The following is a 17,728-nucleotide window of genomic DNA, read 5'->3' as shown; positions in this document are numbered from 1 at the left end:
CTACCCTTTAATGTACAGAACATTAAATGCATGTACTACAGTACCCTAAACTAAAACAGGCACAAATATTAAAGGTGATTTTATATCATGCATTTCCTAAACATGCTAAAAAGCACGATAAAAAATGGCAACCAATGTTTTGTTTACATTTATCTCTGATCATAATGTAGAAACAAACTGGAGGTAGAGCTTTGCTTATTACCCAGACATATTTCCCATACTTTTCCCTTAGAACTACATCACATCTTCATACTTTAGATATATATATATATATATATATATATATATATATATATATATATATATATATATATATATATATATATATATATATATATGTGTGTTGTGTGTGTGTATATATATATATATTTATATGTATACACATATACATACCTACATATATACATAAATACATGCATACATATATATATATATATATATATATATATATATATATATATATTACTGTATATATATGGGTTATGGAAAAAATCCGCGAAGTGGTGAATCCGCGATGGTCGAACCGCGAAGTAGCGAGGGTTCACTGTATATATATATATATATATATATATATATATATATATATATATATATATATATATATATATATATATATATAACCATCATCTTCTCCTATGCCTATTGAGCTTTTAATTCTATACTTTTCCATTCATCATCTCCTATTTAGCGCTTCATAGTCCTCAGCCATGCAGGTCTGGGTCTTCCAACTCTTCTAGTGCCTTGCAGAGCCCAGCTGAACATTTGGTGAACTAATCTCTCTTGGGGAGTGCGAAGAGCATGCTCAAACCATCTATATCTACCCTTCATCGTGATCTCTCCCACATATGGCACTTGAGTAATCTCTCTTATATTTTCATTTCTAATCCTGTCCTGCTATTTAACTCCCAATATCCTTCTGTGAGCTTTGTTCTCAAAGCTACTAAATCTATTGGAGATTGTTTCATTGTCATGCCATGACTCATGTCCATAGAGTAACACTGATCTCATTAAACTGAAATATAGTCTGATTTTTATATGTAATTTCATGTGATTTGATTTCCAAATTTTATTCAACCTAGCCATTGTCTGATTTGTTTTTTTCAATCTTTTACTAAACTTTAATTCTAAAGACCCTGTATTGGATATCATAGTTCATTAATCCTTTCTACTTCCAATGATATTTCATCTTCCATTGCATACTCCGTTCTCATCACCTCATGTGATATTTCATGTATTTTGGTAAGCAAGCATTGCAAATCCTGTGATGTTCTGTTAACTAGGACATCATCATCAGCATACTCTAGGTCTGCTAAATTCCTATCACCAATCCAGTCCAATCCTTCTCCACCATCTCCGACTGTTCTATACATTACAAAATCCATGAGGAGGATAAACAACATAGGTGACAACACATTCCCCTGGAGTACTCTGCTGTTCACTGGAAATTCATTTGATAAGACTCCATTATTTAATCCTACATGAGTGGGACCCACCTAACGAGCTGGCAATACATCTCTGGTTATCTATCTATCTATCTATCTATACATATATAAATTTATATAATATATATATATATATATATATATATATATATACTCTAACAAAACTGGTTCAACATGAAAATAGAGTATCTTATTCACATAATTCATTTATGTATTTAAGAGATGTATAGCCAGCTCAAAATATGAGTCCCACTCATGTAGGATTAAGTAAATATATGAAAATTACATAAGACTGTCGATATTCATTTAGTTGTATTTTCATTCAGTTCCGTATATGAAAATTTACGATATTTTAAAGAATTAAATTTCTATTTCACTTAGTTTGGTTATGAAATCTTATGTAATCTTGTTGAAAGGTATGATGTATGCCACGCTACGGATTGCATCATGTTTCCACGTGGTTGGAAGTTGAATGAAGGTTCTAGACTAAAGGTGTTTTTTTTTTCTAATGTTACGAGAGGAGATGGGCGGAGTTAGTTAGGAGGGTTGCCATCTTCAGGCAACGATAGAACCATACTTCAAACTGCTAAGTTGGCAACATTAATGCTGCGAGAGCCATGCCCCACATTTACAGAATGCTTTGTTGGAAGATTCCAGAATGAATTAGGATGATATATAAGAGCTTGCCATTGCATAGGGGAGAGAGATCAAGCCTGACATTCTGAAAAAGCCAACATCCTACACTCCTCTCACCGTGCCATAGTTTTCTTTCCAACGTATACCCTGTATAGTGCCTGTTGAAAATTTGGTGATATTTTTGTGGTTTAATTTGAAAGTGAAGTGAAGTGTATTTGTAAGTGCAGTTTATACTGTAAAATTAATTTTGTGCCTGGCCCTGTGTGATTTGGTTAAACAGTGAAGTGCATTTATTGGTGCTATTATAGTATGCTATCTACCGTCGAATTTCTATTATGGTATGCTATCTACCGTCGAATTTCTACTATAGTATGGTATCTACCACAAAGTATGTTATCTACTGTCAATATTAATCCTCCTGTTTGATGAGGATTATGAAACAAATTACTTACCACCAGTATGTTATCCTCATTGGACTTTAATGATAGTTTAATAATATTTATTGGCAGGACAATATGGGTGCATAATTATAAGCAGTTTGTAGGGATACTTTTATTACAAATTATTCAAAGCTCATCATACAACAATGCTACAAGTTATTCAAATGAAAAATCAAATATTACAAAACTGAAAGAAAATAATCTATGAAAAAAAATCAATAAAAAATTTACTCTACTACTGCTTGTAAACATATCTTACTTCATTCAAGAAAGCGGGAAATACATCGTCGCCTTTTCCCAGAACTTTCCAACAGTAATGATCTAAATGGGATTGTAAATGCTGATGAGGTACTCCTTCCTTTCCTCTTTTTCAGTATGTGAATCTTGGCATCCAGTCATGATCGCTCAATAGACTGAGTATGTGCTCCTGAATTTGGGTCTACATAATTTTGTTGATGGTTCACGGTTTTGTGCTCATAAGCACGTGTATGCTGGCCATTCATCGGAATGGATTGCAGATCCAAATTAGCACTCACGTTGTATGATAGGGATCAACGTTTCCTTATCTCTTCTTTCAACGTAAAAGTACCTCAATCAAGTCCATTTTTTCAATCCAAACGAGTTCACCATCAAACTCTTCAGAGTTCGGGGAATGGTCGCCAGCCAACAATCGACCACGGTTATACTTACGACGGCCAGCAAAACGACCCTCACTGATGGTAGGTATCATACTATAGTCAGAAAGGGGTGGTAGATAGCAAAGTCGGCGGTAGATAGCATACTATAATAGCCCCCATTTATTTTTGCTTAACCGTTTGGTAACCTTGTGTGAGCCCCAAGGTCGTAAGTGTAACAGTTACGTTTATGTAAAGGTGTCATCATTATTTATTTTCTATAGTGTTAAAGTATGATTTTTTCATAAATTGTCAAAATTAAATATTTTCCTAAATTAATTTCTAGAGCAACAAGAGATTATATAATTCTCGAAGTGTCTTTTTGTCGTAAGACTAAGTTTTAGTTCGGATATAAATTTCGAGTTATTTATTTTTGGTATTACTTTTAAAATGTTATCTTATATAAAAAATATATATTTTGTAATGTGTGTACTATTTCAATCACTAATAATTATTTCAATGCCTTGCATGTACCCCTAACCTAGAACTGAAGTAAGGTTCGGCCCCAAGCTGCATCCACTTGGTCCCGCAGCTTTGTAGGCTTCCTAGTGTTTGCGGCTTTTTCCGCCACCTCTCTGCTGTTCTCCTCCACAGTTGAACTTGGTACCTTTCAGGTCCTTGAGAGGAAAGGGCATTTTAGATACCTTTACATTCGCTGCCCTCTTACTTGTAGAAATTTTCAGTTGGCTGGTCTTTGGAGGGGTTGGAGGTCCCTAGAGCCACGATGTCAGGGCCCTATGAAGGAGGGAGTCCGTGTTGGCCTTCTTCCACCTCTCCGCAGTCTGCCTGACGACCTTTAAGGAACCCTCCAGGGAGGAGCTCCGGAGGCTAGCGATCTCGGCATTAGGGACCTGTTGGTGGAATCTCTCGGCATCGCATCCCTTCGCTTCAAGATGGTATTAGCTCACAGGTTCACCACCTGGTGGGCCATAAACTCTATGGTGTGGGTGGCAGACAGAAGGAAGGTTTCCATAGCCTTCCTAGTAATTTCCTTAGAAAAATCTTTGGTCCGTACCAGGATTCCCACAGATCCCACCCAAAGATTCAGCCACGAAGTCGCCTACATGGCGTACTTCGTGACCTTCTCTTGGTTCACAATCTCTGATGCCGAGAACATGACCTGACGTAAAGAGAGCCTCTCTAGAGACTCACTTGGTCAGTTCTTCAAGGGAGTGATGAAGAGACATAGTCGAGCAAGGTTCGTCCAGAACCACATAGTACCTCCTCTGGTTGACACCCGAAGGTGGGAGGAGTTTGGTGGACGAGTTTGAGTAGTAAGACACAGAGTAGTCTGAAAGCTGTTAGGCGATTTTATGCCGAGCACCCTTCAACCTCCAGGACTAGGGCAGGGCTGCACTTTACTTCAGAGGCTTTTGGGTGCCTAAGACATGGTCTAGGACTGTGTCTTTGCCTTCTTAAGGGGCTGTCTCTGGGTCTGGTAACCCATTGAGAGTCGTCATGATGGTCAGAACCTGCCAAAATACATGTTCTGACTCCCTCTGGTCACGGTGTGAAGCTGGGCTGGCAGCGATATCATTATCACCACTGCCAAAGTCGCCCCTCTCGGTGGGTAGCGGTCATCAATAGGAAGGCTGACTCGGCTCCTGACCCCCTCTGTGGGTCTCTTGAGTCCTGGAAGAGGACTTTGGCACTGTCTTGGAATCCTTTAATTCCCTTTTCGGGGGAAACAAGATTTCCAAGACAAAAGGTCTGGGTGTGACAAACTTCTTGGCAGGTAGAGAACTGGGAACCTCTACAAGATCCAAGGGTGAAACAGAGTTCTCTTCACAAGGTTTTTCCGTTGGTGATGGAAGGGGAGAGTCCGAAACCGACTCTTGCCTAAGAGAGCCTATCAAGTTGGCGGGTGAGGTATTGGTGGGTAAAGGCGATGATGGATTTACAGGGGAAACCTCTAATCCTGGAGCCCTGACCAGAGTCAGCTTGCATCTGGATGATGGAAGTTTGTCAGGTATTCCTCTATTCTTCTTCAGGGGAGAAGCAGTCATGGTTCGTTGTCATGGGTCGGTCGAGATGGAGGAAGTCCCCAGAGAAACCCAGAGTGCTTCCGCAGGTCGGGAAGGGAACATTGGAACAAAGGCCTGGGTCACAGCCCTCACCAAGGCTGCTTATTCATGGATACACTATCTGATAATTCCCCGAAAGGATAGAGGTCGAAGGATCTTTCCGAGGAGTCTTCATTCCCGACGATGAAGACTGGGGCACCGAAGACGATGGTTCCTTCCTAAGTGCTAGAAATTTCGGGATCTTAAATGCTTCAAACCTGCCCTCTTCCTCCTTCCCCGGTGGTCGCGCTGTTATGCATTTGTGGGGAGAGGAATGGGGGCAACGGTGAACGGTCAGTGACCACCTTACCTTTCTTTGAGGCTACAACCACCGCCTTTGGTGGCTGCAGCTGGCAATCCTCGCTTGGACGAGGATGGCCACTCACCTTTGCGGTCGTATGTTGGGTGAGTGACGGCTGCTGACGCGTTGGGAAATGTCGACAAAACTCCTCATGCCAACGCATTGGCGATCGCTAACGTGAAGCCTGATGTTGAAGTGACGATTGTTGAGCAGGAGTGTGTCTACGCGTCAATGAGCGAGGCAGTGAAAGCGCGGGATCGATCGCTACCGCTCAATAAGAGAATGGGCAGTAAGTCGACGACTCACGAGAAGGCTATTTAAGAATCGCTGGACTGAAAGACGAACTGTGGTCCAACGATTCGCACACCAATGGGGGTTAGCATTCTGAAGGTAAACTACGCGTTGGTCTAGAAACGCTACAAGCGACAGCCAAAAATTGGCTTGTTGAGCAATGAGTGGACGATTCACGAGAGGTTGACGGTTGAAGCGACGTGTGCGAACACTGTGGAGAATGCTGTCGGGTAGGAGATCGGTGTAGAGAAATGTCCCGACACTGACGAGCAGGCGATTTCCAAGATGATGCATGAGTAGGCGATTCTCGAGCTACAACCGGTTCAAGCTTGGCAGGGGGTTCACGAGTCGTCGGCTGTTCACGATGGCCAGGCGATTTACGTGCTCGCAGATGAGTGGGCGATTAACGAGCTGCAGGTCGATGGTGAACCTGACGAGCAGGTGAGTGTCGAGCAGATGCCTGACGAGACGGAGAATGCTGCCGATGAACTGCTGCTTGAAGCTCCGGTGGAGAAATATCACCTCCGTGACGAGACACATACTGTACTCTGGAGGAGATCGAGAACGATCCCTTGCAGGAGATGAACAAATTGACGTTCGTTGAAGAGAGGCAGAAGACCTAAGAGAGGACAGGAACCAGAGGAGTCAGGCTGGGCAGGTTCCTCCGAAGAGGAAGACTGCGGAGGCGAGGAAGTGAAGAGACGTCTCTTCGCTGAGAGAGCAGAAGCACCCTGAAGGTGGAGAGGAGGACGGACACGGCAAGGTCTACAGTACTGCCATCAACAAGACATTGAACAGCGAGCGTAGGATCAGCAAGCTGACCGTCAGCAGGCTTTCAAAGAGGAATCTCTATAAGTGCCCCTTCACTAGAAAGGGGAACACTCGCAGGAGAGACGTGCCTCGGACTTTGCTCCCCCACCCCGAAGGATGTTCTTCAGGGGAAAGAGCGCAGACCTCAGTGGCGGCGGAAGATGAAGCAGAAGACGCAGCTACAGGAACTGCTGGCAGAACAGCAGACGAGCCCTCCGAAACTACTACGTTGACTACAGTCAAGGGGACGACGTCTGACGCTGATGCATGCTGTAGATCCGCACCCCGGTGCAGGAACCGCAGCAACACCTCCTTTGGAGAAGAACCGGACAAACCCAACAAAGGCCACATCCATAATAAAGGAGAAAGAGATAAGGACTCGCTACAGCCCCTGGAGGTGGACCCCCTCCCCTGACAGCGCTCTCTGCTTCCTGTCAACAAACCTTGTTCAAGTTGAAGGTCGGCATCGAGCGCTACCTGAGAAACATAGCCGAGGTTAGTTTTTGGGCTCATCTCTAAGGGATCCCCCAACTGGAACACCCAAAGGAACACAGTATGCCACTATCCTCGTTCCCACGCCTGAGCATGAGGAACGAAGGAGAGCCGAAGAGTGAAACAAAGACTGTGCCACTATCAGCAGGGACCTTATCTCATTAAGGAAAGGTTGTAACCAGCGAGCTGATCACGAGCTGCAGCAAGTAGGGAGCTCATTTCAGTGCAAGACTGTGACAAGACAAGAGTGGCCGATTCTACAGGAATAAACGGATCTGCTCTTTCTACGTCGGCTGATTTAGCCGAACAAAGAAGAAATATAAAAGTTATGATGAATTACAAATCATTAATCTGCTGCAAATAAGAATACTCGGGAGAAAGTCAACCCTTGGTGGAAGGGAATTCCCCGAGAGGGAGTGGATAAGATAAAGACTAAGCACTCCCTCCGCCAGCTAAGTAGGACTGTTGGCTCATAGCCGGAGAGCAGAGTCGAGAGGTGAAAAAGTTAAATTACAAGCAGATATCAATTTCAACTTAATTACAGAAGAAACCATACAGGAGCACCACCTAACCCGTGAATGTGAAAGATGTAACCCCGCACAGGATTTGCCGGCCATCCACATAAGAGTGAGAACGGCATAGAAAGGGAGAGGGAGTATCAACATGATGACGACTCCCCTGCGGCGGAGACTGTGTCTGTACTACATTGTCACACGTACAGTAACTGTAATAAAAGGTTAAATACAGTATATAAAAAAACCTATGAATATGTTTTCATATACTGTAATTAAAACAAATAAGAAGCTCAGAATTAGCTGATAAACAATCAAATGGCAAGTCTTTGTGGGAGAGAGCGGCAGTATGACTGTCCTCTACCGAGCCAGAAAGAAAAGTGGTTGCTGGTTACTCAGCCCAGGTGTGAGTGAGGGGGTTAGCCGGCTAACTCCACCTCCACCAGCTAACTAGCAGTTGGAGTGGTTATCCCTCGCTAAAATTATCATGGCTCATCTTTCAGCTTCGCCGAAAGGATATCCCTATACAGTATTGTAAATAGCAAAGGGTTTGTATTTGTGTCGGAACAATGGAAGGTTAATATAGGATACCTAAAATTCTAATGAAAATAAAAAATTTGGAAATAATTTGTATTTTTCCTAACTATATAATCCTTGAGTTCTTTACAGTGAAGATGTATTTTGGTGACAGCTGAAACTAGCCATAAGACTTTTAGTGAGGTGTGTAACTACCCACCGCAAGTTAGCGGGGGAGGAAGACCAACCACCTAGCTCACACTTGCACTGGTAACATTACATCACTTTGAAATTGCAGACAGGACTTCCTGGGGGATGGGTGATGACGGGACCAGTATGCGTAAAGAGCTCACAGTTTATATACTGTAGTTAGGAAAAATATAAAACATTTCTAAATTTGTCATTTATTCCGACGCTATATACAAACCATTTTGCTCTTTCCAGTGGAGACTCGCCTCTAGTTGGGTGGAAGTACTAAACCAACTGGATGATAACTGTCCCAGGGTGCGACTCAGTGCTTCGCACGATCTGTTTAGAGACACCCTGTCACCTCACTAACTCTAAACATCCGTGAGAAAGCTAACGGACAAAGCAATCCTTGCAAAGGCGCATGAACTGAGTCTGTGACTTTACCAGGTAAGTGTAATCTTGCAGCTAAGCTCCACACTTAGCCTAGACATTGCCTGATTCCACCTCGCTTGTAGATCGGGGACATAACAAATATACTGTATACTGTATGCATATATTAAGGTTACACAAGGGAAAATGGTACCCACCTGCAGTCAGAGGAGGTAAGCTTGCAGAGTATCTCGGATGCTGAAACCCCAAGAGAGAGGAAAACGAAGAACGAAGAGGCCAGTCACTAGCACATTCATTCTATACTTACTACAGGGTAATGTCTGCCCTCAACCGACTACTACCTGCCTTACAAAGGGCCGAGGTGTTTTCGACCACATTTTGTGCACCAACCACAGAACCTATTGAGAAGATATCAAGGTTCTTGTGGGTTACGTCTTGCAGGTAACAGGCTGTGAAGGTTGTTTAGCATTTCCACATACCCGTCAGTGAAATGACAAATTCGTAGATAATTTGTATTTTTCCTAACGATACAAAGCTTTAGCTATTTATCAGGGGTATTACTTTCGGCAAAGCTGAAAGGATGAGCAATCAAAATTTGAGCGAGGGTTAACTACCCATTCCACTAGTTACCGGGGGTAGGGGGTGTAGCTTGCTACCGCTACCACTCAAACACCTGTAATTTAGCACACTTTGCTTGGAGGTAGGATTTCAAGGGGGATAGGGCTGGCCAGAAAGTTTGTATAAATAGCTAAAGGTTTGTATCGTCAGGAAAAATACAAATTATTTACGAATTTGTCATTAGTTCCGCAACTGGAATATGAAACTACGCTTTTTATTAGGGGTGACTCACCCATTGGGAGGATGGTAATCCCTGCCAGTCAGGCTTTCCGATTTTACCGGGGGCTCCTTATTTTGGGTATGTTTGTACCAAAAATAAGGAGTCCTTGCTACGCAAGATGTGTGTCGACATATTTAGAATTGTGACTATCCCGGTAAAAGTTATTCCGAGTCTTTGTAGGAAAAGCCGTTTTAACCAAGATTTTCCCAATACCACCTTGCCAGGATATGGGGAAGCAACAGTATTAGCTTAATATGACAAATTGGTAGATAATTTGTATTTTTCCTTACTATACAAACCTTAGCTATTTAATAGGGGTATTACTTTCGGCGTAGCTAAAATGACGAGCCACTAGAATTTAAACGAGGGTTTACTACCCCACCGCTAGTTAGCGGGGGGTAAGGGAGGGTAGCTTGCTACACCACCCCCCCTCTCACACACACACACCTGTGCTTGAGCTCACTTTGCTTGGAGGTAGGACTTCAAGGGGGATAGGGCTGGCGGGCAAGTTTGATTAAATAGCTAAGGTTTGTATAGTTAGGAAAAATACAAATTACAGTATCTACAAATTTTTCATTTGTTCCGTAACTGACATACAAACCATGTTATTTAATAGGGGTGACTCACCCATTAGGAAGGGTGGAACGTCACAGCCAGTACTGGCTTTTGGCTTTGCCCGGGGACTCAGTATCTGAGTGTGTCAGCACTCAACAATAAGGAGTCCCTGCACCTCGCTAGAACCTTGCTACCCAAGGACTGCAGCCTACGCAAGCTATGTGTGAAGGTATACTAAAGTGTGACTCGTCCTAGGAAGTTGACCTGTAGTCCTTCAGATGGAAACTTTAGGCTAGGCCTCTCCCAATACCACCTCGTCAGGGTATGGGGACGTGACAGTATTAGCTTAATACTAGGAACACAAGGAAACATGGTTTACCTGCAGTGGTTCGAGGTCAGCTGTGCAGAGAACCCAGGATGCTGCTTTCCCCAAGAGAGGGGAATATGAAGAAAAGAATAAGGGCCAGACAAACCTTTTCATTCATGCAGATTAAGACCGGGTAACAATGCCCTCAACCTTCAGCTACTTGTCCAATAAGGAGCCTGAGGTTTTAAACCAGCTGTTGTGCAGCCACCACAGGGCCGATAGAGAACGTATCGAATCTCCTGTGGGTCACGTCTTGCAGGTAGTGGGCTGTGAAGGTCGTCTGACGCTTCCACACTCCAGCCTGAAGAACCTGCGTCACTGACATCATGTGCTCTAGGGCGACGGGACGGAGGAGGGTCTGGATTCAAGGACAGATGAATCACCCTACGAATCCATGCCGAGATGGTGTTCTTGGTGACCCTCCTCTTGGTCCTCCCAGTGCTAACAAACAACGCTTGCACCTGAGGACGGACTGCAGCCGTTCTTTTGAGATACAGCCTCAAACTCCTTACTGGACACAGTAGGAGATGGTCTGGGTCATCTGTTACAGAACGAAGACTCAAAATCTAGAAGGAGTCGAACCGAGGGTCCGACACTCCCAGATCCTGAGTCTTAGCAATAAACTCAGGGACGAATTTGAACGTTACCTCCCCCCATCCCCTTGAATGGGCGATATCATACGAGAGACCATGAAGTTCACTGACTTGCTTGGCCAAAGCCAAAGCTAGTAGGAACACCGTCTTCCAAGTTAGGTGGTGATCTGAAGCATGGCGTAATGGTTCATAGGGAGGTCTCTTAAGAGACCTGAGAACTCGAACCACGTTCCATGGAGGAGGTCTCACTTCCGACTGAGGGCAGGTAAGTTCATAACTTCATATGAGTAGGGAAAGTTCCAGCGAGGAAGAAATGTCCATTCCTTTGAGCCTGAAGGCTAGACTTAACGCTGAGCGATAGTCTTTCACCGCCGAGACTGAAAGGCGCATTTCTTCCCGCAAATACACGAAGAACTCCGCTATTGTTGGAATAGTGGCATCGAGTGGAGAGATACCCCTTCCACGACACCAACCACAGAAGACTTTCCACTTTACCTGGTAGACAGATGCGGATGATTTTCGCAGATGTCCAGACATCCTGATCACAACTTGTTGCGAAAATCCTCTCTTAGCGAGGAGATCCTGGATGGTCTCCAGGCGTGAAGTCGTAGTGAAGCTACGGCTTTGTGGAAGATGTTGGCATGTGGTTGTCTGAGTAGATCGTGTCGCGGAGGGAGTTCTCTCGGAAGTTCCATTAGGAGTTGCAGAAGGTCCGGAAACCATTCCGCGTGATGCCATAGCAGAGCTATGAGGGTCATTGAAAGATTGACCGATATTCTGGTCTTGTTGAGCACCCTCCTCATCAGACAGAACGGGGGAAAGGCGTATACGTCGATGTTGTCCCACCGTTGTTGGAAGGCATCTTGCCAGAGCGCCTTGGGATCCGGGACTGGGGAGAAGTACAGCGGAAGCTTGAAATTCAAAACCGTTGCGAACGGATCCACAGTCGGGGAACCCCACAAAGTCAGGACTTTGTTGGCTACTAGATGATCCAAAGACCACTCGGTACTCACTGAGACGCTCTGCTCAGATTGTCGGCGAGCACATTCCTCTTGAATGGGATGAAACGAGCCAATAGTGGAATCGAGTGGACTTCGGTCCATCTCAGTATCTCTACTGTGAGATGGGCTAGCTGCTTCAAAAAGGTACCTCCTTGCTTGTTGATGTAAGCCACTACTGTGGTGTTGTCGCTCATCACCACCACAGAGTGACCCGCCAGGTATTGTTGGAACTGTAGAAGGGCCAAGAAAACGGCCTTCATCTCTAGAAGATTTATATGGAGGCACTTTTCTGATTCTGACCACAGGCCTGAGGTCCTGTGGTACAGAACGTCCCCCCCCCCTTTCTTTGAGGCGTCCGAAAACAGCATCAAATCCGGGGGGAGGACGAGAAGATCCACTCCTCTTCGTAGGTTCTCGTCTATCACATACCACTGGAGGTACGTCCGTTCCGCAGGTCCCATAGGGATCATGCCGTCCGGGGAATCGTAGCCTCGATTCCACCGGGACTTGAGTTGCCACTGGAGGGATCTCATCCTGAGGCGACCATTGGGAACTAGACGAGCCAAAGATGAGAGGTGACCGAGGAGACGTAACCAAGATTGGGCTGGAAGTTCTTCTCGTCTGAGAAAAGGGCTTGCGACCTTCCTCAGCCTTGCCATCCTGTCGTCTGATGGGAAGGCTTTGTGGAGATTGGTGTCTATAATCATGCCTAGGTATACCAGTCTTTGCGGGGGAAGCAGAAAAGACTTCTCGAGATTTACCATGATCCCCAGATCCTGGCAAAGTCCCAGAAGTTTGTCTCTGTGTTGAAGAAGGTATGACTCCGAGTCTGTGCACAGGATCAGGATGAAGGGCCCGAGGGCGTGCGGGCGAGAGATTGCGCGCCCCAGAAGATGTCGTAGGGCGCGCGCGCGTGCAGGAGAGATATCCCTTGCGCGCGAGCGCGCAGTCGAAACTTGTGTTCGTTAACACGCCTCTTGTGGGCGCACGTCAGGCTGGCAGTGTGTAGCTGCTGTAGGGGATGGGCGTGGGCGCGCATCCTCGTGGGCGCGTGCAGGTGAATGCGCGCGGTTGCGCGCTGGCGGGGGATGGCGCGCAAAAGATAGCAGGCGGCGCGTTGGCGAGCGCTGACGAGTAGGTAAAGTCTTAGACTTCCCAACCGCCCCCAGATCCGAAGATCGTGGGCGCGCAAGAGATCGTTGGCGCGTTGAAGAGCGCTGGCGCGCAGGAGAGTGCTGGCGCGCAGGAGAGTGCTGGCGCGTTGGCGAGCGGCAACACGTAGGAGAGTGCTGGCGCGCATGGTGTTAGCGCGCAGTAGGTTGATGGCGCGCAGTAGGTTGATGGCGCGCAGTGGCGCGCTATCTCAGAAACAGCAGGTGAGTGCTGGCGCGTTATCTCAGGAACATCCTTGAGGGCAGGAGATCGTTGCCGAGCATGTTTAACATGGCACGTAAGGGACGTGTGCGCGTGATGGCGCGTACGCCCTTGTTACCCCGAAGGGACTGGTGCCTGACTATGATAGACAGGTTTTGTTGGCGCGTAAAGCGCATCAGCTGCCAGGAACGGCAACGGCAGGTCAGCAGGTCTGTCGGGTGGAAGGTCGACGTGTCCTTTGAAACGACGACCTTCCACCGAAGGGGATCGCGAATGATCCGCAGAGAGGTCCAGGGTCGTAGCAGGAACAGTCAGTGATCGATGACGAGGCTCCTCTGCGGCAGACTGCAACGACGATGATGAACCGAAGAGGCGCCTCCTCACCGTCTTATAAGGTGAAGGAAAGCCTCTCTGGCGAAGAGGAAGGCGAGCCTTGCGACGTATACGCCCTCTGGCGAAGAGGAAGGCGAGCCTTGCGACGTATACGCCCTCTGGGGGCCGTTGGATCAGCAAGCTGACCTTCAGCAATCCTCCGAAGAGGAGTCTCTGTGAGTGAACTCCCCCGGGGGGAGAATCACCGGCAGGAGAGACTGTAGGACTTAGTTTCTGGAGAGGGAGGTCTCAACCTTCCGGACTCACCAGTGGTAGCTTATACACCCCCCCCTGGAACCCCCCCAAGCGGCGGCGCGAGCCCTAAACCACGCCCCTTGGGCGGAGTTACCAGAGACGAGCGGGTTGACTCGGCAATGGAAGTCACATTTCTGAAGTTGACTTCGGCACAGAACGTTCTCCTCTTTTTCCCTCCCGCTGCTCCCAACTTTTGCTGATTTTCATTATCCTGCACTCAGCAACCAGAGTAATATCTCAGCCCACGGCTTAATTATGTCTAGGCAAATTCTTACCTCCGCGGAGGTGCATCGGCTTAGCGAAGACTCCAGCGGAGAGGAGAACGTAATCAGTAACGAAAAACGCACACAATCGACTGCAGATAGTGATATGCCTTCTAATTCTGATATCGTAAATATGTTACTACAACAGAATCAAACTCTTATGCAAATCATCCAGAAAAGGTAAGGTTTTAAATTCTGTTTACAACGAAAACGTCATATGGAAAGCAGCTGATTTAGACTAATGACGTCACAAATGCAAATGGCGGCCCCCATACGTAAGCTTGTTATGATTTGAATGCTTAGAGCAGGCACTTCCGAACATAGCGTAAGTAGCTTAAGCAAAGCATGTGCATGATTACTACACGATTAATCGGTATAAACAAACTAAATACTCCAATTTTTATATATTACAAAATTATAATTAAGCACACAAAACAAATTGCTTGCCTGACACATTAAAAGCACGCGCTTAATAGGCAGTAGGCTAGACCACAGGTAAGTTCGAGCTTACATTTCTCGCTTTAAACCTATCGACACTAGCCTAGGCCCTGGGGGGCTATCTGATAAGGGTTACATATGAGGCAGGTCTAGTTTATTAATAATAACAGATTTAAACTTATCATTCACTTAAATATGGCACTGAATTAACCTAAGAGGGCTATTTGAGTCGTGAACCCCATTGCCTGACTTCAGCCTTCTAGGTCCGCTGCTGTCCATATTTACTATACCTGTTGAACAAAATTTCAATTATTCTATGGTAAATAAATCACTGATATTAAACATTCATCTCGGCAGAAGTGGTTCACCTGCTAAGAAGAATGAGGCTCCCCCTCCTACTAAGCGCTCAAGACGATCACCTGAATTACCTGAAAGTGCAAATTTAGACCTCTTTTCCTTTTATAATAATGGAGACGAAAGTGATTACGAAGATTTCAACCTTCTTACCTTCAATAAACCCATCCCTTCATATATTTCCACCAATTTCAAAGCTGAACCATCTTTTCATAGAGAAGGGAAAATTCAATTGAATAATTCACTAGTAGCATTAACTTTCAGTGAAGGCCATAGTGATAACCGGGATAAATTCTTTGTTAGTAGTCAAAATAAGGAGTTCTCAGACTTTTTTAAATTAATTAATACTCCAAAGTTGAATTTCTGGCCTGAAGGTAAGGTATTTGATGACAGTTATAAGAGAAAATTTTTCTATGACATTGAAAATATTAAAATGAGTATTTCTGCCTTTCAAGGGCATGCAGCACTGGCACACATTGTATACCCCTCCAAAGTAAATGACATTGATTTTTTGTCCAAAATTATTATTGGTCCCCTAAGGAGGAGCATAGACCTCATACAAAATTTGATAAGAAATTTCAGAAGCAGAGCACTTCCTAGATACCTCAAGGAAGAAGTAAGAGATCTTATAATCAAAGCAGACATTAAAGAAGTTTGGAATTTAACTGAAGACCAAAAATCAGCCATTGCTGCCTGCTTTCACAAAGGTCCCCTCCTCAGAGGAGGGGCAGCAAACTTCAGGGGTAGGAAATTCAACTTCGGGGGCAGATTTCAGGGAAGAAGGTTCAGTTTCCTCAAAGGTAACCCTAACTTTAGATTCAAGTCTCAGCCACTTAGAAGAGGTAATAGGCGAGGTGGGTACAGGGGGGGGAGGTCACAAAATGGACAAGCTAATAGTTCAGGAGCCAGAGAAAAGAAAGACCCTAGAAATTGAGCCATGCTCCGCACCAGTTCAAAGAGAAATTTTTTCAGCACCAGTATTTTATGCACCAGTTGATAACGATGTTTACTCTGCACCAGTTAATAATGAGCTTTGCTCAGCACCAGTTAATGAGCTTTGCTCAGCACCAGTTAATTACGAGCTTTGCTCAGCACCAGTTAATTACGAGCTTTGCTCAGCACCAGTGGTTAATGAGCTTTGCTCAGCACCAGATAATAACGAGCTTTGCTCCGCACCAGACCATCATGACATTGGGCCAAATGCTATAAATCAAGATAGAAGTAAAGAGACCTCGCCTTTGGCCTCAAAACCAATGAATAACTCCTCCCAGAGCCCCCCAGAGAATAGGATAGGTAAGTCATTATTGATGAATATTGATAGTTGGAGAAAGCTTCCTAATGCCTCTTTTGCTTGTAAAATTATCAATGAAGGGGTGAGAATTCCGTTTAATAATAAACTTAAAGCCCAGAGGTCATTAAAAAGAACAGGTAAAGATAGATTTTATTCAATTAACAAGCGTAAAATATTGGAAAGTGAATGTGACAGACTGCTAAAACTAGGTGTCATAGAGCAGATCCCCAGAACTTCCTTTTACTACTCCAACCACATATTTTATAAATTCAAACCAGATGGAACAGTACGACTAATCTTTGACATGAAAGTGCTCAACACCATGATTAAAAAACCTTCTTTTACCATGCTCAAGGCCAATACTATATTTCCCTATCTACATCTAAACTCTTGGGCCTGCAAACTAGATTTAAAAGATGCTTATTGGCACATTCCATTACATGCAAGTAGCCAGAAATTTCTAACCTTCAAACTAGGTAAAAGGAAGTTCAAATGGACTGTGATTCCCTTTGGACTAAAGACAGCACCTTATATTTTTTCAAAAATAATGTACACAGTGATCAAGTATATTAGAACCTCATATAACATCTTAATATTCAACTATCTTGATGACATTCTCATATTAGCAAAAGATTATGTAAAATGTAAAAATCACATTCAGCTAGTCATTAAGATCTTGTCAGACTTAGGATGGAATATCTCACTTAAAAAATCTACAATTGAACCGACTCAAAGAATTAAATTTTTAGGAGTACATTACAATATGATTAAGAAAACTATGAATCCCAGTGGGAAAAACATAGAGAAGTGTGTCGAATTAGCCAAAGCTTTCTCCAACTCTATTAAATCCGACCTGCATTCTTATCAAATGTTAATCGGAGCTTTAAATTTTAGTGCATCCTATACAAGCTTGGGAAGATTCCATCTTAAATATCTCCACAGGTACCACAGTTATTTTAATTCAGGGTACAAAATCATTCCCCACACCTTCAAAAAATACCTAAAGCCATGGGAACAGAGACAAATGTACAGAGAGATTAACATTCCAAAACCACAGATAGATGCAGAACTTTTCACTGACGCTTCCAACCAGGGTTGGGGAGGTGCATTAGTAATAGCGGGTAATATGCTCTCAATAAATGGAACTTGGACAAATGAAGAATCCTCCCTTCACATCAATGTAAGAGAGTTATTAGCTTGCTTCTATTCTTTGGAACACTTCATCACAAGGTTATACAACAAGGTAGTCTTAATACATGTTGATTCAAAGG

At 44.3% G+C, this 17,728-nt stretch overlaps 2 protein-coding genes across 2 annotated transcripts in view; one reads left to right on the top strand and one right to left on the bottom strand.

Annotated features, from left to right (window-relative positions):
* Positions 1–17,728, bottom strand: part of LOC137630237 (activating signal cointegrator 1 complex subunit 1-like) — a 147,782-nt gene that overhangs the window by 113,013 nt on the left and 17,041 nt on the right. The gene's annotated exons all lie outside the window — the stretch shown is intronic.
* Positions 14,211–16,487, top strand: LOC137630236 (uncharacterized). The gene is made up of 2 exons (XM_068361695.1): positions 14,211–14,554; positions 15,170–16,487. The coding sequence occupies exons 1-2, from the start codon at positions 14,367–14,369 to the stop codon at positions 16,098–16,100; spliced, it is 1,119 nt and encodes a 372-aa protein (XP_068217796.1). The 5' UTR covers positions 14,211–14,366; the 3' UTR covers positions 16,101–16,487.

This window comes from Palaemon carinicauda, chromosome 38 (genome assembly GCF_036898095.1).
Source record: "Palaemon carinicauda isolate YSFRI2023 chromosome 38, ASM3689809v2, whole genome shotgun sequence".
Lineage (NCBI taxonomy): Eukaryota > Metazoa > Arthropoda > Malacostraca > Decapoda > Palaemonidae > Palaemon > Palaemon carinicauda.
This window is presented reverse-complemented; position numbering and strand designations above follow the sequence as displayed.